Source organism: Oncorhynchus keta, chromosome 15 (assembly GCF_023373465.1).
Source record: "Oncorhynchus keta strain PuntledgeMale-10-30-2019 chromosome 15, Oket_V2, whole genome shotgun sequence".
In the NCBI taxonomy this organism is placed as follows: Eukaryota; Metazoa; Chordata; class Actinopteri; order Salmoniformes; family Salmonidae; genus Oncorhynchus; species Oncorhynchus keta.
In genome coordinates this window covers 2,188,407-2,212,206 of record NC_068435.1, presented here as the reverse complement: position 1 = coordinate 2,212,206, position 23,800 = coordinate 2,188,407, and the positions used below count along the sequence as shown (strand labels likewise).

At 48.4% G+C, this 23,800-nt stretch overlaps 2 protein-coding genes across 3 annotated transcripts in view; both read left to right on the top strand.

Moving 5' to 3' along the window:
• The window catches only part of LOC118381038 (E3 ubiquitin-protein ligase RING2), a 130,709-nt gene that overhangs the window by 19,807 nt on the left and 87,102 nt on the right, over positions 1-23,800 (top strand). The gene's annotated exons all lie outside the window — the stretch shown is intronic.
• Positions 743-22,975, top strand: LOC127907723 (casein kinase I-like). Its single transcript, XM_052464306.1, has 5 exons — positions 743-821; positions 17,319-17,404; positions 18,966-19,050; positions 22,288-22,433; positions 22,889-22,975. The coding sequence occupies exons 1-5, from the start codon at positions 743-745 to the stop codon at positions 22,973-22,975; spliced, it is 483 nt and encodes a 160-aa protein (XP_052320266.1).

Genomic DNA, 23,800 nt, shown 5'->3' with positions numbered 1-23,800 from the left:
CAGGGGATGGTCTGTGTGGAAGATTAAGTTGCTTCTGTTCTTATTTTCATAACAGTCAGCAAAAAGTGTCAGTTAATTTTCCCATAAGCACTTTCTTTTTGTCCTCTTCGTGCCTCATCATTTTTTTACACCCAGAGGGTACTGTGTTGTAATGACCTCTGGACTACTGTAGGGGCTTTGAGTCTCTCCTGCTGTTGTTGGGCTCAAGGGCTTTGACACCTCTCACTTCACACCTCCGTGCTAATTGAAGATGTATCTGTTCTGGGAATCCTTAACTTAGCATTCAGTCCTTTTTATAAAGTAAAACAAATCGCTGTAATATATTATTCTTCTCTTTTAAAAAGCTTATCTCTCACTTTATCTCTATCACCCAGTCTGTCTCGTCTTCCTCCTTCCTCTCATCCCTCTCCTGCCTCCCTCCCCCAGATCACGCGGATGGAGTTCGTCCACACCAGGAGTCTGATCTACCGGGACGTGAAGCCAGAGAACTTCCTGGTTGGCCGGCCCGGCAGCAAGCGGCAGCACACCATCCACATCATCGACTTCGGCCTGGCCAAAGAGTACATCGACCCTGAGACCAAGAAACACATCCCTTACAGGGAGCACAAGAGCCTGACTGGCACCGCACGTTACATGAGTGTCAATACTCACCTGGGCAAAGGTAAACAGCCTGATAGGCACCATACCCTACATGAGCATCAATACTCACCTGGGCAGAGGTAAACAGCCTGACAGACCCTACATGAGCATCAATACTCACCTGGGCAGAGGTAAACAGCCTGACAGACCCTACATGAGCGTCAATACTCACCTGGGCAAAGGTAAACAGCCTGATAGGCACCACACCCTACATGAGCATCAATACTCACCTGGGCAAAGGTAAACAGCCTGATAGGCACCACACCCTACATGAGCATCAATACTCACCTGGGCAGAGGTAAACAGCCTGACAGACCCTACATGAGCATCAATACTCACCTGGGCAAAGGTAAACAGCCTGACAGACCCCACATGAGCATCAATACTCACCTGGGCAGAGGTAAACAGCCTGACAGACCCTACATGAGCATCAATACTCACCTGGGCAAAGGTAAACAGCCTGATAGGCACCATACCCTACATGAGCATCAATACTCACCTGGGCAGAGGTAAATAGCCTGACAGACCCTACATGAGCATCAATACTCACCTGGGCAAAGGTAAACAGCCTGACAGACCCCACATGAGCATCAATACTCACCTGGGCAGAGGTAAACAGCCTGACAGACCCTACATGAGCATCAATACTCACCTGGGCAAAGGTAAACAGCCTGACAGACCCTACATGAGCATCAATACTCACCTGGGCAAAGGTAAACAGCCTGACAGACCCCACATGAGCATCAATACTCACCTGGGCAAAGGTAAACAGCCTGATAGGCACCACACCCTACATGAGCATCAATACTCACCTGGGCAAAGGTAAACAGCCTGACAGACCCTACATGAGCATCAATACTCACCTGGGCAAAGGTAAACAGCCTGATAGGCACCACACCCTACATGAGCATCAATACTCACCTGGGCAGAGGTAAACAGCCTGACAGACCCTACATGAGCATCAATACTCACCTGGGCAAAGGTAAACAGCCTGATAGGCACCACACCCTACATGAGCATCAATACTCACCTGGGCAGAGGTAAACAGCCTGACAGACCCTACATGAGCATCAATACTCACCTGGGCAAAAGTAAACAGCCTGACAGACCCCACATGAGCATCAATACTCACCTGGGCAGAGGTAAACAGCCTGACAGACCCTACATGAGCATCAATACTCACCTGGGCAAAGGTAAACAGCCTGATAGGCACCATACCCTACATGAGCATCAATACTCACCTGGGCAGAGGTAAACAGCCTGACAGACCCTACATGAGCATCAATACTCACCTGGGCAAAGGTAAACAGCCTGACAGACCCCACATGAGCATCAATACTCACCTGGGCAGAGGTAAACAGCCTGACAGACCCTACATGAGCATCAATACTCACCTGGGCAAAGGTAAACAGCCTGACAGACCCTACATGAGCATCAATACTCACCTGGGCAAAGGTAAACAGCCTGACAGACCCCACATGAGCATCAATACTCACCTGGGCAAAGGTAAACAGCCTGATAGGCACCACACCCTACATGAGCATCAATACTCACCTGGGCAAAGGTAAACAGCCTGACAGACCCTACATGAGCATCAATACTCACCTGGGCAAAGGTAAACAGCCTGATAGGCACCACACCCTACATGAGCATCAATACTCACCTGGGCAGAGGTAAACAGCCTGACAGACCCTACATGAGCATCAATACTCACCTGGGCAAAGGTAAACAGCCTGATAGGCACCACACCCTACATGAGCGTCAATACTCACCTGGGCAGAGGTAAACAGCCTGATAGGCACCACACCCTACATGAGCATCAATACTCACCTGGGCAGAGGTAAACAGCCTGATAGGCACCACACCCTACATGAGCATCAATACTCACCTGGGCAGAGGTAAACAGCCTGACAGGCACCACACCCTACATGAGTGTCAATACTCACCTTGACTTTTTCCACATTTTTTGTGTTATATTGAAAATGGATCACATTTATATATTTTTTGTCATTTGCCTACACACAATACCACCATGTCAAAGTGGAGGGCCGGCAGGGATGTCCTTGTCCCATCGTAGCGACTCCTGTGGCGGGCTGACCGCTGACAACGGTCAGGTGTACAGTCTTTCCCTCCGACACATTGGTGCGGCTGGCTTCCGGGTTAAGTAGGCGTCGTGTCAAGAAGCAGTGCGGCTTGGTTGGGGTCGTGTTTCGGAGGACGCACGGCTCTCGACCTTCGCCTCTCCCGAGTCCGTATTGGAGTTGCAGCGATGAGAACAGACTGTAACTAGCAATTGGATACCAGGACATTGGGGAGAGAAAATAGGTAAAAAATGAAACATGCAATCTGGCCTAGAGACATTTCAGCAGCAGGCTGGCCTAGAGAGACATTTCATCAGCAGGCTGGCCTAGAGATACATTTCAGCAGCAGGCTGGCCTAGAGAGACATTTCATCAGCAGGCTGGCCTAGAGAGAGACATTTCATCAGCAGGCTGGCCTAGAGAGACATTTCATCAGCAGGCTGGCCTAGAGAGACATTTCATCAGCAGGCTGGCCTAGAGAGACATTTCATCAGCAGGCTGGCCTAGAGAGACATTTCATCAGCAGGCTGGCCTAGAGAGACATTTCAGCAGCAGGCTGGCCTAGAGAGACATTTCATCAGCAGGCTGGCCTAGAGAGACATTTCATCAGCAGGCTGGCCTAGAGAGACATTTCCTCAGCAGGCTGGCCTAGAGACATTTCATCAGCAGGCTGGCCTAGAGACATTTCATCAGCAGGCTGGCCTAGAGACATTTCATCAGCAGGCTGGCCTAGAGAGACATTTCATCAGCAGGCTGGCCTAGAGACATTTCATCAGCAGGCTGGCCTAGAGAGACATTTCATCAGCAGGCTGGCCTAGAGAGACATTTCAGCAGCAGGCTGGCCTAGAGAGACATTTCAGCAGCAGGCTGGCCTAGAGAGACATTTCATCAGCAGGCTGGCCTAGAGAGACATTTCATCAGCAGGCTGGCCTAGAGAGACATTTCATCAGCAGGCTGGCCTAGAGACATTTCATCAGCAGGCTGGCCTAGAGAGACATTTCATCAGCAGGCTGGCCTAGAGACATTTCAGCAGCAGGCTGGCCTAGAGAGACATTTCATCAGCAGGCTGGCCTAGAGAGACATTTCATCAGCAGGCTGGCCTAGAGAGACATTTCATCAGCAGGCTGGCCTAGAGAGACATTTCATCAGCAGGCTGGCCTAGAGAGACATTTCAGCAGCAGGCTGGCCTAGAGACATTTCATCAGCAGGCTGGCCTAGAGACATTTCATCAGCAGGCTGGCCTAGAGACATTTCATCAGCAGGCTGGCCTAGAGACATTTCAGCAGCAGGCTGGCCTAGAGACATTTCATCAGCAGGCTGGCCTAGAGACATTTCATCAGCAGGCTGGCCTAGAGACATTTCAGCAGCAGGCTGGCCTAGAGACATTTCATCAGCAGGCTGGCCTAGAGACATTTCAGCAGCAGGCTGGCCTAGAGACATTTCATCAGCAGGCTGGCCTAGAGACATTTCAGCAGCAGGCTGGCCTAGAGACATTTCATCAGCAGGCTGGCCTAGAGAGACATTTCATCAGCAGGCTGGCCTAGAGAGACATTTCATCAGCAGGCTGGCCTAGAGAGACATTTCATCAGCAGGCTGGCCTAGAGAGACATTTCTTCAGCAGGCTGGCCTAGAGAGACATTTCATCAGCAGGCTGGCCTAGAGAGACATTTCATCAGCAGGCTGGCCTAGAGAGACATTTCATCAGCAGGCTGGCCTAGAGACATTTCATCAGCAGGCTGGCCTAGAGACATTTCATCAGCAGGCTGGCCTAGAGACATTTCATCAGCAGGCTGGCCTAGAGACATTTCATCAGCAGGCTGGCCTAGAGACATTTCATCAGCAGGCTGGCCTAGAGACATTTCATCAGCAGGCTGGCCTAGAGACATTTCATCAGCAGGCTGGCCTAGAGACATTTCATCAGCAGGCTGGCCTAGAGAGACATTTCAGCAGCAGGCTGGCCTAGAGAGACATTTCATCAGCAGGCTGGCCTAGAGAGACATTTCATCAGCAGGCTGGCCTAGAGAGACATTTCATCAGCAGGCTGGCCTAGAGAGACATTTCATCAGCAGGCTGGCCTAGAGAGACATTTCATCAGCAGGCTGGCCTAGAGAGACATTTCATCAGCAGGCTGGCCTAGAGAGACATTTCAGCAGCAGGCTGGCCTAGAGAGACATTTCATCAGCAGGCTGGCCTAGAGACATTTCATCAGCAGGCTGGCCTAGAGAGACATTTCATCAGCAGGCTGGCCTAGAGAGACATTTCATCAGCAGGCTGGCCTAGAGAGACATTTCAGCAGCAGGCTGGCCTAGAGAGACATTTCATCAGCAGGCTGGCCTAGAGACATTTCATCAGCAGGCTGGCCTAGAGACATTTCAGCAGCAGGCTGGCCTAGAGAGACATTTCATCAGCAGGCTGGCCTAGAGAGACATTTCATCAGCAGGCTGGCCTAGAGAGACATTTCATCAGCAGGCTGGCCTAGAGAGACATTTCATCAGCAGGCTGGCCTAGAGAGACATTTCATCAGCAGGCTGGCCTAGAGACATTTCATCAGCAGGCTGGCCTAGAGAGACATTTCATCAGCAGGCTGGCCTAGAGAGACATTTCATCAGCAGGCTGGCCTAGAGACATTTCATCAGCAGGCTGGCCTAGAGACATTTCATCAGCAGGCTGGCCTAGAGACATTTCATCAGCAGGCTGGCCTAGAGACATTTCATCAGCAGGCTGGCCTAGAGACATTTCATCAGCAGGCTGGCCTAGAGAGACATTTCATCAGCAGGCTGGCCTAGAGACATTTCATCAGCAGGCTGGCCTAGAGAGACATTTCATCAGCAGGCTGGCCTAGAGAGACATTTCATCAGCAGGCTGGCCTAGAGACATTTCATCAGCAGGCTGGCCTCGAGAGACATTTCATCAGCAGGCTGGCCTAGAGAGACATTTCATCAGCAGGCTGGCCTAGAGACATTTCATCAGCAGGCTGGCCTAGAGAGACATTTCAGCAGCAGGCTGGCCTTGAGAGACATTTCAGCAGCAGGCTGGCCTACATAGCCTAGAGAGACATTTCAGCAGCAGGCTGGCCTTGAGAGACATTTCAGCAGCAGGCTGGCCTACATAGCCTAGAGAGACATTTCAGCAGCAGGCTGGCCTACATAGCCTAGAGAGACATTTCAGCAGCAGGCTGGCCTACATAGCCTAGAGACATTTCAGCAGCAGGCTGGCCTTGAGAGACATTTCATCAGCAGGCTGGCCTAGAGACATTTCATCAGCAGGCTGGCCTAGAGACATTTCATCAGCAGGCTGGCCTAGAGACATTTCATCAGCAGGCTGGCCTAGAGACATTTCATCAGCAGGCTGGCCTAGAGACATTTCATCAGCAGGCTGGCCTAGAGAGACATTTCAGCAGCAGGCTGGCCTAGAGAGACATTTCATCAGCAGGCTGGCCTAGAGAGACATTTCATCAGCAGGCTGGCCTAGAGAGACATTTCATCAGCAGGCTGGCCTAGAGAGACATTTCATCAGCAGGCTGGCCTAGAGAGACATTTCATCAGCAGGCTGGCCTAGAGAGACATTTCATCAGCAGGCTGGCCTAGAGAGACATTTCAGCAGCAGGCTGGCCTAGAGAGACATTTCATCAGCAGGCTGGCCTAGAGACATTTCATCAGCAGGCTGGCCTAGAGAGACATTTCATCAGCAGGCTGGCCTAGAGAGACATTTCATCAGCAGGCTGGCCTAGAGACATTTCAGCAGCAGGCTGGCCTAGAGAGACATTTCATCAGCAGGCTGGCCTAGAGACATTTCATCAGCAGGCTGGCCTAGAGACATTTCAGCAGCAGGCTGGCCTAGAGAGACATTTCATCAGCAGGCTGGCCTAGAGAGACATTTCATCAGCAGGCTGGCCTAGAGAGACATTTCATCAGCAGGCTGGCCTAGAGAGACATTTCATCAGCAGGCTGGCCTAGAGAGACATTTCATCAGCAGGCTGGCCTAGAGAGACATTTCATCAGCAGGCTGGCCTAGAGAGACATTTCATCAGCAGGCTGGCCTAGAGAGACATTTCAGCAGCAGGCTGGCCTAGAGAGACATTTCATCAGCAGGCTGGCCTAGAGACATTTCATCAGCAGGCTGGCCTAGAGACATTTCATCAGCAGGCTGGCCTAGAGAGACATTTCAGCAGCAGGCTGGCCTAGAGAGACATTTCATCAGCAGGCTGGCCTAGAGAGACATTTCATCAGCAGGCTGGCCTAGAGAGACATTTCATCAGCAGGCTGGCCTAGAGAGACATTTCAGCAGCAGGCTGGCCTAGAGAGACATTTCAGCAGCAGGCTGGCCTAGAGAGACATTTCATCAGCAGGCTGGCCTAGAGAGACATTTCAGCAGCAGGCTGGCCTAGAGAGACATTTCATCAGCAGGCTGGCCTAGAGACATTTCATCAGCAGGCTGGCCTAGAGACATTTCATCAGCAGGCTGGCCTAGAGAGACATTTCAGCAGCAGGCTGGCCTAGAGAGACATTTCATCAGCAGGCTGGCCTAGAGAGACATTTCATCAGCAGGCTGGCCTAGAGAGACATTTCATCAGCAGGCTGGCCTAGAGAGACATTTCAGCAGCAGGCTGGCCTAGAGAGACATTTCATCAGCAGGCTGGCCTAGAGAGACATTTCATCAGCAGGCTGGCCTAGAGAGACATTTCATCAGCAGGCTGGCCTAGAGAGACATTTCATCAGCAGGCTGGCCTAGAGAGACATTTCATCAGCAGGCTGGCCTAGAGAGACATTTCATCAGCAGGCTGGCCTAGAGACATTTCATCAGCAGGCTGGCCTAGAGAGACATTTCATCAGCAGGCTGGCCTAGAGAGACATTTCATCAGCAGGCTGGCCTAGAGAGACATTTCATCAGCAGGCTGGCCTAGAGAGACATTTCATCAGCAGGCTGGCCTAGAGAGACATTTCATCAGCAGGCTGGCCTAGAGAGACATTTCATCAGCAGGCTGGCCTAGAGAGACATTTCATCAGCAGGCTGGCCTAGAGAGACATTTCATCAGCAGGCTGGCCTAGAGAGACATTTCATCAGCAGGCTGGCCTAGAGACATTTCATCAGCAGGCTGGCCTAGAGACATTTCATCAGCAGGCTGGCCTAGAGACATTTCATCAGCAGGCTGGCCTAGAGACATTTCATCAGCAGGCTGGCCTAGAGAGACATTTCAGCAGCAGGCTGGCCTAGAGAGACATTTCATCAGCAGGCTGGCCTAGAGAGACATTTCAGCAGCAGGCTGGCCTAGAGAGACATTTCATCAGCAGGCTGGCCTAGAGAGACATTTCAGCAGCAGGCTGGCCTAGAGAGACATTTCAGCAGCAGGCTGGCCTAGAGAGACATTTCATCAGCAGGCTGGCCTAGAGAGACATTTCATCAGCAGGCTGGCCTAGAGAGACATTTCATCAGCAGGCTGGCCTAGAGAGACATTTCATCAGCAGGCTGGCCTAGAGACATTTCATCAGCAGGCTGGCCTAGAGACATTTCATCAGCAGGCTGGCCTAGAGACATTTCATCAGCAGGCTGGCCTAGAGACATTTCATCAGCAGGCTGGCCTAGAGACATTTCATCAGCAGGCTGGCCTAGAGAGACATTTCATCAGCAGGCTGGCCTAGAGACATTTCATCAGCAGGCTGGCCTAGAGAGACATTTCATCAGCAGGCTGGCCTAGAGAGACATTTCATCAGCAGGCTGGCCTAGAGAGACATTTCATCAGCAGGCTGGCCTCGAGAGACATTTCATCAGCAGGCTGGCCTAGAGAGACATTTCATCAGCAGGCTGGCCTAGAGACATTTCATCAGCAGGCTGGCCTAGAGAGACATTTCAGCAGCAGGCTGGCCTTGAGAGACATTTCAGCAGCAGGCTGGCCTACATAGCCTAGAGAGACATTTCAGCAGCAGGCTGGCCTTGAGAGACATTTCAGCAGCAGGCTGGCCTACATAGCCTAGAGAGACATTTCAGCAGCAGGCTGGCCTACATAGCCTAGAGAGACATTTCAGCAGCAGGCTGGCCTACATAGCCTAGAGAGACATTTCAGCAGCAGGCTGGCCTTGAGAGACATTTCAGCAGCAGGCTGGCCTACATAGCCTAGAGAGACATTTCAGTAGCAGGCTGGCCTGCATAGCCTAGAGAGACATTTCAGCAGCAGGCTGGCCTTGAGAGACATTTCAGCAGCAGGCTGGCCTACATAGCCTAGAGAGACATTTCAGCAGCAGGCTGGCCTACATAGCCTAGAGACATTTCAGCAGCAGGGTGGCCTACATAGCCTAGAGACATTTCAGCAGCAGGCTGGCCTAAATAGCCTAGAGACATTTCAGCAGCAGGATGGCCTACATAGCCTAGAGACATTTCAGCAGCAGGCTGGCCTACATAGCCTAGAGACATTTCAGCAGCAGGCTGGCCTGCATAGCCTAGAGAGACATTTCAGCAGCAGGCTGGCCTGCATAGCCTAGAGAGACATTTCAGCAGCAGGCTGGCCTACATAGCCTAGAGAGACATTTCAGCAGCAGGCTGGCCTACATAGCCTAGAGACATTTCAGCAGCAGGGTGGCCTACATAGCCTAGAGAGACATTTCAGCAGCAGGCTGGCCTACATACCCTAGAGAGACATTTCAACATAAGTCTAGAGACATTTCAGCAGCAGGCTGGTCTGCATAGCCTCGAGACATTTCAGCAGCAGGCTGGCCTACATAGCCTAGAGACATTTCAGCAGCAGGCTGGCCTACATAGCCTAGAGACATTTCATCAGCAGGCTGGCCTACATAGCCTTGAGAGACATTTCATCAGCAGGCTGGCCTACATAGCCTAGAGAGACATTTCAGCAGCAGGCTGGCCTATATAGCCTAGAGAGACATTTCAGCAGCAGGCTGGCCTACATAGCCTAGAGACATTTCAGCAGCAGGCTGGCCTACATAGCCTAGAGAGACATTTCAGCAGCAGGCTGGCCTACATAAGTCTAGAGACATTTCAGCAGCAGGCTGGTCTGCATAGCCTCGAGACATTTCAGCAGCAGGCTGGCCTGCATAGCCTAGAGACATTTCAGCAGCAGGCTGGCCTACATAGCCTAGAGACATTTCAGCAGCAGGCTGGCCTACATAGCCTAGAGACATTTCAGCAGCAGGCTGGCCTGCATAGCCTAGAGAGGGACATTTCAGCAGCAGGCTGGCCTGCATAGCCTAGAGAGACATTTCAGCAGCAGGCTGGCCTACATAGCCTAGAGACATTTCAGCAGCAGGCTGGCCTACATAAGTCTAGAGAGACATTTCAGCAGCAGGCTGGCCTACATAAGTCTAGAGACATTTCAGCAGCAGGCTGGCCTGCATAGCCTAGAGACATTTCAGCAGCAGGCTGGCCTACATAGCCTAGAGACATTTCAGCAGCAGGCTGGCCTACATAGCCTAGAGACATTTCAGCAGCAGGCTGGCCTACATAGCCTAGAGACATTTCAGCAGCAGGCTGGCCTACATAGCCTAGAGAGACATTTCAGCAGCAGGCTGGCCTACATAGCCTAGAGACATTTCAGCAGCAGGCAGATGTTATAGTTCATATAATGAAATCAGTCAATTGAATTCAATGACTTAGGATTTCACATGACTGGGGATACAGATATGCATCTTGTTGGTCACAGATACCTGAAAGAAAATGGGACTCAGGATCTCGTCACAGTATTTCTGTGCATTCAAATTGCCATCGATTTAAAAAAAACAACAACAATTGTGATCGTTGTCCATAGCTTATGCCTGCCAACCTCCACCGTGGTGCACTCTGTTCACAATGTTGACATCAGCAAACCGCTCGCCTTGGGTCTGCGGTTGTGAGGCTGGTTGGATGTTCTGCCAAATTCTTTAAAAATAAGCTCTGGTGGACATTCCTGCAGTCGGCATGCCACGCACCCTCAACTTGAGACATCTGTGGCATTGTTGTGTGACAACTGGACATAGGGGCCTTTTATTGTCCCCAGCACAAGGTGCACCTGTGTAATGATAATGCTGTTCAATCAGCTTCTTGATATGCCACACCTGACAGGTGGATGGATTATATTGGAATAGAAGCCTTTCCTAATCATGTCCAATCAATCTAATTTACCTCAGGTGGACTCCATGTTGTAGAAACATCAAGGGTGATCAATGGAAACAGGATGCACCTGAGCTCAATTTCGAGTCTTATAGTAAAGGGTCTGAATACTTATGTAAATGTGATATTTCTGTTTTTATTTATACATTTGTAGAATAAGGCTGTAACGGAACAAAATGTGGATAAAGTCAAAGGGGTCTGAATACTTTTTGAAATGCGCTGGAAGTGATTTTCCAAAATGAAGCATTCGTTTGGTAACAGCTGAGAAGCCTCCTGGTTATGACTCATTGGCTGCAGCAAACTGTCTTTTCAGTTACTTGTATACATACAGTACCAGTCAAAAGTTTGGACAGACCTACTCATTCAAGGGTTTTTCTTTATTTTTACTATTTTCTACATTGTAGAATCAAAACTATGAAATTACACATATGGAATCATGTTGTAACCAAAAAGTGTTAAACAAATCAAAATATATTTTATATTTGAGATTCTTCAAAATAGCCACCCTTTGCCTTGATGAAGCTGGTTGAGAGAATGATGAAGCTGGTTGAGAGAATGCCTCGATGAAGCTGGTTGAGAGAATGCCTTGATGAAGCTGGTTGAGAGAATGCCTTGATGAAGCTGGTTGAGAGAATGCCTTGATGAAGCTGGTTGAGAGAATGCCTCGATGAAGCTGGTTGAGAGAATGCCTTGATGAAGCTGGTTGAGAGAATGCCTCGATGAAGCTGGTTGAGAGAATGCCTCGATGAAGCTGGTTGAGAGAATGCCTCGATGAAGCTGGTTGAGAGAATGATGAAGCTGGTTGAGAGAATGCCTCGATGAAGCTGGTTGAGAGAATGATGAAGCTGGTTGAGAGAATGCCTCGATGAAGCTGGTTGAGAGAATGCCTCGATGAAGCTGGTTGAGAGAATGTCTCGATGAAGCTGGTTGAGAGAGAATGATGAAGCTGGTTGAGAGAATGATGAAGCTGGTTGAGAGAATGCCTCGATGAAGCTGGTTGAGAGAACGCCATGATTACGCTGATTGAGAGAACGCCTCGATAAAGCTGGTTGAAAGAACGCCTTGATGAAGCTGGTTGAGAGAATGCCTCGATGAAGCTGGTTGAGAGAATGCCTCGATGAAGCTGGTTGAGAGAATGCCACGATGAAGCTGGTTGAGAGAATGCCGCGATGAAGCTGGTTGAGAGAATGATGAAGCTGGTTGAGAGAATGCCTCGATGAAGCTGGTTGAGAGAATGATGAAGCTGGTTGAGAGAATGCCTCGATGAAGCTGGTTGAGAGAATGCCACGATGAAGCTGGTTGAGAGAATGCCTCGATGAAGCTGGTTGAGAGAATGATGAAGCTGGTTGAGAGAATGCCTCGATGAAGCTGGTTGAGAGAATGCCTCGATGAAGCTGGTTGAGAGAATGTCTCGATGAAGCTGGTTGAGAGAGAATGATGAAGCTGGTTGAGAGAGAATGATGAAGCTGGTTGAGAGAATGCCTCGATGAAGCTGGTTGAGAGAATGCCTCGATGAAGCTGGTTGAGAGAATGCCTCGATGAAGCTGGTTGAGAGAATGCCTCGATGAAGCTGGTTGAGAGAACGCCTCGATGAAGCTGGTTGAGAGAACGCCTCGATGAAGCTGGTTGAGAGAACGCCTCGATGAAGCTGGTTGAGAGAATGCCTCGATGAAGCTGGTTGAGAGAACGCCTCGATGAAGCTGGTTGAGAGAACGCCTCGATGAAGCTGGTTGAGAGAACGCCTCGATGAAGCTGGTTGAGAGAACGCCTCGATGAAGCTGGTTGAGAGAACGCCTCGATGAAGCTGGTTGAGAGAACGCCTCGATGAAGCTGGTTGAGAGAACGCCTCGATTAAGCTGGTTGAGAGTACGCCTCGATGAAGCTGGTTGAGAGTACGCCTCGATGAAGCTGGTTGAGAGAATGCCTCGATGAAGCTGGTTGAGAGAATGCCTCGATGAAGCTGGTTGAGAGAATGCCTCGATGAAGCTGGTTGAGAGAATGCCTCGATGAAGCTGGTTGAGAGAATGCCTCGATGAAGCTGGTTGAGTGTCTCGATGAAGCTGGTTGAGAGAGAATGATGAAGCTGGTTGAGAGAGAATGATGAAGCTGGTTGAGAGAATGCCTCGATGAAGCTGATTGAGAGAATGCCTTGATGAAGCTGGTTGAGAGAATGCCTTGATGAAGCTGGTTGAGAGAATGCCTCGATGAAGCTGGTTGAGAGAATGATGAAACTGGTTGAGAGAATGATGAAGCTGGTTGAGAGAATGCCTTAATGAAGCTGGTTGATAGAACGCCTTGATGAAGCTGGTTGAGAGAATGCCTCGATGAAGCTGGTTGAGAGAATGCCTCGATGAAGCTGGTTGAGAGAATGCCTCGATGAAGCTGGTTGAGAGAATGCCTCGATGAAGCTGGTTGAGAGAATGCCTTGATGAAGCTGGTTGAGAGAATGCCTTGATGAAGCTGGTTGAGAGAATGCCTCGATGAAGCTGGTTGAGAGAGAATGATGAAGCTGGTTGAGAGAGAATGATGAAGCTGGTTGAGAGAGAATGATGAAGGTGGTTGAGAGAGAATGATGAAGCTGGTTGAGTGAATGCCTTGATGAAGCTGGTTGAGAGAATGCCTTGATGAAGCTGGTTGAGAGAACGCCTTGATGAAGCTGGTTGAGAGAACGCCTTGATGAAGCTGGTTGAGAGAATGCCTTGATGAAGCTGGTTGAGAGAGAATGATGAAGCTGGTTGAGAGAATGCCTTGATGAAGCTGGTTGAGAGAACGCCTTGATGAAGCTGGTTGAGAGAACGCCTTGATGAAGCTGGTTGAGAGAATGCCTTGATGAAGCTGGTTGAGAGAACGCCTTGATGAAGCTGGTTGAGAGAACGCCTTGAGGAAGCTGGTTGAGAGAATGCCTTGATGAAGCTGGTTGAGAGAGAATGATGAAGCTGGTTGAGAGAATGCCTCGATGAAGCTGGTTGAGAGAATGATGAAGCTGGTTGAGAGAATGCCTCGATGAAGCTGGTTGAGAGAACGCCTTGATGAAGCTGGTTGAGAGAATTCCTTGATGAAGCTGGTTGAGAGAACGCCTTGATGAAGCTGGTTGAGAGAATGCCTTGATGAAGCTGGTTGAGAGAATGCCTTGATGAAGCTGTTTGAGAGAATGCCTCGATGAAGCTGGTTGAGAGAATGCCTTGATGAAGCTGGTTGAGAGAATGCCTTGATGAAGCTGGTTGAGAGAATGCCTTGATGAAGCTGGTTGAGAGAATGCCTTGATGAAGCTGGTTGAGAGAACGCCTTGATGAAGCTGGTTGAGAGAACGCCTTGATGAAGCTGGTTGAGAGAACGCCTTGATGAAGCTGGTTGAGAGAACGCCTTGATGAAGCTGGTTGAGAGAACGCCTTGATGAAGCTGGTTGAGAGAATGCCTTGATGAAGCTGGTTGAGAGAGAATGATGAAGCTGGTTGAGAGAATGCCTCGATGAAGCTGGTTGAGAGAATGATGAAGCTGGTTGAGAGAATGCCTCGATGAAGCTGGTTGAGAGAGAATGATGAAGCTGGTTGAGAGAATGCCTTGATGAAGCTGGTTGAGAGAATGCCTTGATGAAGCTGGTTGAGAGAACACCTTGATGAAGCTGGTTGAGAGAATGCCTCGATGAAGCTGGTTGAGAGAGAATGATGAAGCTGGTTGAGAGAATGCCTTGATGAAGCTGGTTGAGAGAATGCCTTGATGAAGCTGGTTGAGAGAACGCCTTGATGAAGCTGGTTGAGAGAACGCCTTGATGAAGCTGGTTGAGAGAATGTCTCGATGAAGCTGGTTGAGAGAATGATGAAGCTGGTTGAGAGAGAATGATGAAGCTGGTTGAGAGAATGCCTCGATGAAGCTGGTTGAGAGAATGATGAAGCTGGTTGAGAGAATGCCTCGATGAAGCTGTTTGAGAGAACGCCTTGATGAAGCTGGTTGAGAGAACGCCTTGATGAAGCTGGTTGAGAGAACGCCTTTATGAAGCTGGTTGAGAGAACGCCTTGATGAAGCTGGTTGAGAGAATGTCTCGATGAAGCTGGTTGAGAGAATGATGAAGCTGGTTGAGAGAGAATGATGAAGCTGGTTGAGAGAATGCCTCGATGAAGCTGGTTGAGAGAATGATGAAGCTGGTTGAGAGAATGCCTCGATGAAGCTGGTTGAGAGAATGATGAAGCTGGTTGAGAGAATGATGAAGCTGGTTGAGAGAATGATGAAGCTGATTGAGAGAATGCCTCGATGAAGCTGGTTGAGAGAATGATGAAGCTGGTTGAGAGAATGATGAAGCTGGTTGAGAGAATGATGAAGCTGGTTGAGAGAATGATGAAGCTGGTTGAGAGAATGATGAAGCTGGTTGAGAGAGTGATGAAGCTGGTTGAGAGAATGATGAAGCTGGTTGAGAGAATGCCTCGATGAAGCTGGTTGAGAGAACGCCTTGATGAAGCTGGTTGAGAGAATGATGAAGCTGGTTGAGAGAACGCCTTGATGAAGCTGGTTGAGAGAACGCCTTGATGAAGCTGGTTGAGAGAACGCCTTGATGAAGCTGGTTGAGAGAACGCCTTGATGAAGCTGGTTGAGAGAATGATGAAGCTGGTTGAGAGAATGCCTTGATGAAGCTGGTTGAGAGAATGATGAAGCTGGTTGAGAGAATGCCTTGATGAAGCTGGTTGAGAGAATGATGAAGCTGGTTGAGAGAATGATGAAGCTGGTTGAGAGAATGATGAAGCTGGTTGAGAGAATGCCTCGATGAAGCTGGTTGAGAGAATGATGAAGCTGGTTGAGAGAATGATGAAGCTGGTTGAGAGAATGATGAAGCTGGTTGAGAGAACGCCTGATGAAGCTGGTTGAGAGAATGCCTCAATGAAGCTGGTTGAGAGAACGCCTCGATGAAGCTGGTTGAGAGAACGCCTCGATGAAGCTGGTTGAGAGAATGCCTCGATGAAGGTGGTTGAGAGAACGCCTCGATGAAGCTGGTTGAGAGAACGCCTCGATGAAGCTGGTTGAGAGAATGCCTCGATGAAGCTGGTTGAGAGAATGCCTCGATGAAGCTGGTTGAGAGAATGATGAAGCTGGTTGAGAGAATGCCTCGATGAAGCTGGTTGAGAGAACGCCTCGATGAAGCTGGTTGAGAGAATGACAAATGTATATAAAGCTGTCAAGGCAAAGGGTGGCTATTTGAAGAATTTCGAATATAAAATATGTTTAGGATGTATTTTTTGGTTACTACATGATACCATATGCGTTATTTGATGTCTTCACTACTATTCTACAATGTAACATTTTCTAAATAATCCCTTGAATGAGTAGTGTGTGTGTGTGTGTGTGTGTGTGTGTGTGTGTGTGTGTGTGTGTGTGTGTGTGTGTGTGTGTGTGTGTGTGTGTGTGTGTGTGTGTGTGTGTGAGAGAGAGAAACTGTGTTGCAATGGCAGGTAGCCTAGTGGTCAGAGCGTTGGACTAGTAACCGAAACGTTGCAAGATCGAATCCCGAGCCGACAAGGTACAAATCTGTCGTTCTGCCCCTCAACAAGGCGGTTAACCCACTGTTCCTAGACCAGTTAACCCACTGTTCCCAGGCCAGTTAACCCACTGTTCCTAGACCACTTATAACCCCCTCTTCCCTGAACAAGGCAGTTAACCCCCTGTTCCCCTGAACAAGGCAGTTAACCCCTGTTCCTAGACCAGTTAACCCCCTGTTCCCTCAACAAGGCAGTTAACCGACTGTTCCTAGACCAGTTAACCCCCTCTTCCCCTGAACAAGGCAGTTAACCCACTGTTCCTAGACCAGTTAACCCCTGTTCCTAGGCCAGTTAACCCCTGTTCCCCTGAACAAGGCAGTTAACCCCCTGTTCCCAGGCCGTCACTGAAAATAAGAACTGACTTGCCTAGTCATATAAAGGTAATAAAAACGGGCTCGTTAGCATTCTCTAATGCAGTACATGAACTTGTTAGTGTAATCTGTAGGTTAGCAATGCTATCAGTGGGGTTTGAAAACAGCGCCCCTTGTGTTCATTGCCGGCATTACTGAATATCCCCCTATGGTCTGACAGTCTGGATACGGCCAATGCCTTGATACCTTCATCTACTTCCTGAGTTTTAGGATATTCTAACCTATCCCTTATTAACAGTGGAAGTCTATATGGTTAGTATCAGTTCAAGGCGTTGGACTGCATCAAGCCGCGTGTGTGTGTGTGTGTGTGTGTGTGTGTGTGTGTGTGTGTGTGTGTGTGTGTGTGTGTGTGTGTGTGTGAACTTTACACTGCGCCTCTGTTGTCCAACTTGAGGTATTTTAGGGTTAGTTTCATAGGGCTAGTTGAACATCCAGGAGTAGGTTCAACCTGGATCTGAGAAATGAGCTCTTACATATTACATTTTCTATGCCCATCTTTGAAACAGGGTTAATCATGATTGTTCGATTTATCTGGTTCAACAGTGGGTATTATCAGGAACTCGATGTGTTCCTGTGTTTGAAGATGTGTGTTTCCTGTCTCTGCAGAACAAAGCAGGAGAGATGACCTGGAAGCTCTAGGTCACATGTTCATGTACTTCCTGCGAGGCAGTCTGCCCTGGCAAGGCCTGAAGGTAGGAACAAACACACCTGTTTTACTAACCTTAACACCTAACCTTATTAACACCTAACCTTATTAACACCTAACCTTAACACCTAACCTCCATTGGCACATACTTCTGATAATGTGGTCAGTCATTACTTCTGATAATGTGGTGTATGTTGCTCAAAGGTCCATGTTAGGACCGCTACTGTCAGACAGACCTGTCGACTAGACCTCACTACTTTATCACTCTAGACAGACACACCGCCTTCAGGCACAGATCTCCATCTCACATCGTTGTTTCAGTGTGCCAGGGCGTTGTTTCTGTGTGCCAGGGCGTTGTTTCAGTGTGCCAGGGCGTTGTTTCCGTGTGCCAGGGCGTTGTTTCCGTGTGCCAGGCGTTGTTTCCGTGTGCCAGGGCGTTGTTTCCGTGTGCCAGGCGTTGTTTCCGTGTGCCAGGGCGTTGTTTCCGTGTGCCAGGGCGTTGTTTCCGTGTGCCAGGGCGTTGTTTCCGAGGGCCAGGGCGTTGTTTCCGTGTGCCAGGGCAGCAGAACCTTTCTCGTGACTAAGTACTGACTCTCTTTCTCCCTCCCTCCCTTCCACTCTCCCTCCCTCTCTCCCTCCCTCTCTCCCTCCTTCCACTCTCTGTCCCTCTCTCCCTCCCTCTCTCCCTCCTTCCACTCTCCCTGCCTCCTTCCTTCCACTCTCCCTCCCTCTGTCCCTCCTTCCACTCTCCCTCCCTCCCTTCCACTCTCCCTCCCTCCCTCCTTCCTTCCACTCTCCCTCCCTCTCTCCCCCCTTCCACTTTCCCTCCCTCCCTTCCACTTTCCCTTCCACTTTCCCTCCCTCTCTCCCTCCCTCTCTCCCTCCTTCCACTCTCCCTCCCTCTCTCCCTCCCCTCTCTCCCTCCTTCCACTCTCCCTGCCTCCTTCCTTCCACTCTCCCTCCCTCTGTCCCTCCTTCCACTCTCCCTCCCTCCCTTCCACTCTCCCTCCCTCCCTCCTTCCTTCCACTCTCCCTCCTCCCCTCCACTCTCCCCCCCTTCCACTTTCCCTCCCTCCCTTCCACTTTCCCTCCCTCCCTCCTTCCTTCCACTCTCCCTCCCTCCCTCCCCTTCCACTCCCTCCCTCCCTCCCTCCCTCCCTCCCCTCCCTCCCTCCCCTCCCTCCCTCCCTCCCTCCCTCCCTCCCTCCCTCCTCCCTCCCTCCCTCCCTCCCTCCCTCCCTCCCTCCCTCCCTCCCTCCCTCCCCGCCCCTCCCTCCCTCCCTCCTCCCTCCCGCCCTCCCTCTCTCCCCCTCCCGCCCTCTCTCTCCCTCCCTCCCCTCTCTCCCTCCTTCCTTCCACTCTCTCTCCCTCCTTCCACTCTCTCTCCCTCCCTCCCTCCCCCTCTCTCCCTCCCTTCCACTCTCTCTCCCTCCATTCCACTCTCTCTCCCTCCTTCCTCTCTCTCCCTCCCTCCCCCCCTCCCCCCTCTCTCCCTCCCTTCCACTCTCTCTCCCTCCCTTCCACTCTCTCTCCCTCCTTCCTCTCTCCCTCCCTCCCTCCCTCCCTCCCTCCCTCCCTCCCTCCCTCCCCTCCACTCTCTCTCCCAGGCAGACACTCTGAAGGAGCGATATCAGAAGATAGGTGACACCAAGAGAACCACGCCCATCGAGGTGCTGTGTGAGAGCTTCCCAGGTCTGGGTCTCTTCTCTTTGTGATTCTTTCTGACCCACTTCTAGTTCCTTTCAGTACTTTAGGTTATCCTGCTGGTTAGGAGTAAATAACTACGTAACACCTGAAATATTGGAAAGGTATTTCATTGTGTTTTTCCTACCTGTGTTTAATGTGTTTGTCTCCTTGTTGAAGAGATGGCCACCTACCTGTATTTAATGTGTTTTTCTCCTTGTTGAAGAGATGGCCACCTACCTGTATTTAATGTGTTTGTCTCCTTGTTGAAGAGATGGCCACCTACCTGTATTTAATGTGTTTTTCTCCTTGTTGAAGAGATGGCCACCTACCTGTATTTAATGTGTGTTTCTCCTTGTTGAAGAGATGGCCACCTACCTGTATTTAATGTGTTTTTCTCCTTGTTGAAGAGATGGCCACCTACCTGTATTTAATGTGTTTGTCTCCTTGTTGAAGAGATGGCCACCTACCTGTATTTAATGTGTTTTTCTCCTTGTTGAAGAGATGGCCACCTACCTGTATTTAATGTGTTTGTCTCCTTGTTGAAGAGATGGCCACCTACCTGTATTTAATGTGTTTGTCTCCTTGTTGAAGAGATGGCCACCTACCTGTATTTAATGTGTTTGTCTCCTTGTTGAAGAGATGGCCACCTACCTGTATTTAATGTGTTTGTCTCCTTGTTGAAGAGATGGCCACCTACCTGTATTTAATGTGTGTTTCTCCTTGTTGAAGAGATGGCCACCTACCTGTATTTAATGTGTTTGTCTCCTTGTTGAATAGATGGCCACCTACCTGTATTTAATGTGTTTTTCCTACCTGTATTTAATGTGTTTGTCTCCTTGTTGAAGAGATGGCCACCTACCTGTATTTAATGTGTTTTTCCTACCTGTATTTAATGTGTTTGTCTCCTTGTTGAAGAGATGGCCACCTACCTGTATTTAATGTGTGTTTCTCCTTATTTAATGTGTTTGAAGAGATGGCCACCTACCTGTATTTAATGTGTTTGTCTCCTTGTTGAAGAGATGGCCACCTACCTGTATTTAATGTGTTTGTCTCCTTGTTGAAGAGATGGCCACCTACCTGTATTTAATGTGTTTGTCTCCTTGTTGAAGAGATGGCCACCTACCTGTATTTAATGTGTTTGTCTCCTTGATTGAAATGAGATGGCCACCTACCTGTATTTAATGTGTTTGTCTCCTTGTTGAAGAGATGGCCACCTACCTGTATTTAATGTGTTTTTCCTACCTGTATTTAATGTGTTTGTCTCCTTGTTGAAGAGATGGCCACCTACCTGTATTTAATGTGTTTTTCTCCTTGTTGAAGAGATGGCCACCTACCTGTATTTAATGTGTTTGTCTCCTTGTTGAAGAGATGGCCACCTACCTGTATTTAATGTGTTTTTCCTACCTGTATTTAATGTGTTTGTCTCCTTGTTGAAGAGATGGCCACCTACCTGTATTTAATGTGTTTCTCCTTGTTGAAGAGATGGCCACCTACCTGTATTTAATGTGTTTTTCTCCTTGTTGAAGAGATGGCCACCTACCTGTATTTAATGTGTTTGTCTCCTTGTTGAAGAGATGGCCACCTACCTGTATTTAATGTGTTTGTCTCCTTGTTGAAGAGATGGCCACCTACCTGTATTTAATGAAGAGATGGCCACCTACCTGTATTTAATGTGTTTGTCTCCTTGTTTGTCCTGTATTTAATGTGTTTCTCCTTGTTGAAGAGATGGCCACCTACCTGTATTTAATGTGTTTCTCCTTGTTGAAGAGATGGCCACCTACCTGTATTTAATGTGTTTTTCTCCTTGTTGAAGAGATGGCCACCTACCTGTATTTAATGTGTTTGTCTCCTTGTTGAAGAGATGGCCACCTACCTGTATTTAATGTGTTTGTCTCCTTGTTGAAGAGATGGCCACCTACCTGTATTTAATGTGTGTTTCTCCTTGTTGAAGAGATGGCCACCTACCTGTATTTAATGTGTTTGTCTCCTTGTTGAAGAGATGGCCACCTACCTGTATTTAATGTGTTTCTCCTTGTTGAAGAGATGGCCACCTACCTGTATTTAATGTGTTTTTCCTACCTGTATTTAATGTGTTTGTCTCCTTGTTGAAGAGATGGCCACCTACCTGTATTTAATGTGTTTCTCCTTGTTGAAGAGATGGCCACCTACCTGTATTTAATGTGTTTGTCTCCTTGTTGAAGAGATGGCCACCTACCTGTATTTAATGTGTTTGTCTCCTTGTTGAAGAGATGGCCACCTACCTGTATTTAATGTGTTTTTCTCCTTGTTGAAGAGATGGCCACCTACCTGTATTTAATGTGTTTGTCTCCTTGTTGAAGAGATGGCCACCTACCTGTATTTAATGTGTTTGTCTCCTTGTTGAAGAGATGGCCACCTACCTGTATTTAATGTGTGTTTCTCCTTGTTGAAGAGATGGCCACCTACCTGTATTTAATGTGTTTTTCCTTGTAGAAGAGATGGCCCACCTACCTGTTTCTCCTTGTTGAAGAGATGGCCACCTACCTGTATTTAATGTGTTTTTCTCCTTGTTGAAGAGATGGCCACCTACCTGTATTTAATGTGTTTCTCCTTGTTGAAGAGATGGCCACCTACCTGTATTTAATGTGTTTTTCCTACCTGTATTTAATGTGTTTGTCTCTTGTTGAAGAGATGGCCACCTACCTGTATTTAATGTGTTTTTTCTCCTTGTTGAAGAGATGGCCACCTACCTGTATTTAATGTGTTTGTCTCCTTGTTGAAGAGATGGCCACCTACCTGTATTTAATGTGTTTGTCTCCTTGTTGAAGAGATGGCCACCTACCTGTATTTAATGTGTTTGTCTCCTTGTTGAAGAGATGGCCACCTACCTGTATTTAATGTGTTTGTCTCCTTTGTTGAAGAGATGGCCACCTACCTGTATTTAATGTGTTTGTCTCCTTGTTGAAGAGATGGCCACCTACCTGTATTTAATGTGTTTGTCTCCTTGTTGAAGAGATGGCCACCTACCTGTATTTAATGTGTTTTCTCCTTGTTGAAGAGATGGCCACCTACCTGTATTTAATGTGTTTGTCTCCTTGTTGAAGAGATGGCCACCTACCTGTATTTAATGTGTTTTTCTCCTTGTAGAAGAGATGGCCACCTACCTGTATTTAATGTGTTTCTCCTTGTTGAAGAGATGGCCACCTACCTGTATTTAATGTGTTTTTCCTACCTGTATTTAATGTGTTTGTCTCCTTGTTGAAGAGATGGCCACCTACCTGCGTTATGTGGGTTCTCTGGACTTCTTGGAGAAGCCGGACTACGACTACTTACGGAAACTCTTCACCGACCTCTTCGATAGCAACGGCTACGTCTTTGATTACGAGTACGACTGGGTCGGCAAGCCACTGGTCAGTCCAGATCTCTACTATTAATGCTCTGTCTCTCTGCAGGACAACGGGCCCCATGTATCAGCATGTATGTCATTGATATACATGGGATTCACGCTATATTTTGGATACTTACTAAGTTAGATGGATGAGTTTATCAGAAAGGTAAAAACAATTACTGTTTAGTTTTAACCATGACCTTTAACCCCTCTGCGCAGTACAGTCCTATTGGCTGTTTAGTTTTAACCATGACCTTTAACCCCTCTGCGCAGTACAGTCCTATTGGCTGTTTAGTTTTAACCATGACCTTTAACCCCTCTCCTCAGTGCAGTCCTATTGGCCGTTTAGTTAATGATGACCTTGAACCCTCAGTACACTCTATTGGCTGTTTAGTTTTAATCGTGGCCTTGAACCCTCTCCTCAGTACACTCCTATTGGCTGTTTAGTTAATGATGATCTTTAACCTCTCTCCTTAGCCTACTCCCATTGGTCCAGTCCCCAGTGAGACCTCCTACAGTCCAGCAGTAGAGACAAGGCAACGCAGCAGACCAAAAACCAGGTAGGACACACACTCACACACTGAAGACCCAGTCCTGATGAAGAACAGCTACTTCAGTTTCTCTTGATAGACTGACTTACAGCAAAACTGACAGAATAATTTTCTGAGGAAAAAGCTCAACATTTTTTCATTCAAATTTCACACGTCATTCTCTGCATTAGCTGAATTTGACATTTAGTGTTATGAACATAACTGGCTATATTAAAGAGACCAGAAACAGACTGGTACCCAGGCTATATTAAAGAGACCAGAAACAGACTGGTACCCAGGCTGTATTAAAGAGACCAGAAACAGACTGGTACCCAGGCTATATTAAAGAGACCAGAAACAGACTGGTACCCAGGCTATATTAAAGAGACCAGAAACAGACTGGTACCCAGGCTATATTAAAGAGACCAGAAACAGACTGGTACCCAGGCTATATTAAAGAGACCAGAAACAGACTGGTACCCAGGCTATATTAAAGAGACCAGAAACAGACTGGTACCCAGGCTATATTAAAGACACCAGAAACAGACTGGTACCCAGGCTATATTAAAGAGACCAGAAACAGACTGGTACCCAGGCTATATTAAAGAGACCAGAAACAGACTGGTACCCAGGCTATATTAAAGACACCAGAAACAGACTGGTACCCAGGCTATATTAAAGAGACCAGAAACAGACTGGTACCCAGGCTATATTAAAGAGACCAGAAACAGACTGGTACCCAGGCTATATTAAAGAGACCAGAAACAGACTGGTACCCAGGCTATATTAAAGAGACCAGCAACAGACTGGTACCCAGGCTATATTAAAGAGACCAGAAACAGACTGGTACCCAGGCTAT

Coding starts and splice junctions, on each gene's coding strand:
- LOC127907723 (XM_052464306.1), top strand. CDS start 743: ATGAGCATCAATACTCACCTGGGCAGAGGTAAACAGCCTGACAGACCC. Junction 19,051..22,287: donor GCTGTGTGAGAGCTTCCCAG/GTCTGGGTCTCT, acceptor TCCTTGTTGAAG/AGATGGCCACCTACCTGCGT. Junction 22,434..22,888: donor ACTGGGTCGGCAAGCCACTG/GTCAGTCCAGAT, acceptor CTCTCTCCTTAG/CCTACTCCCATTGGTCCAGT.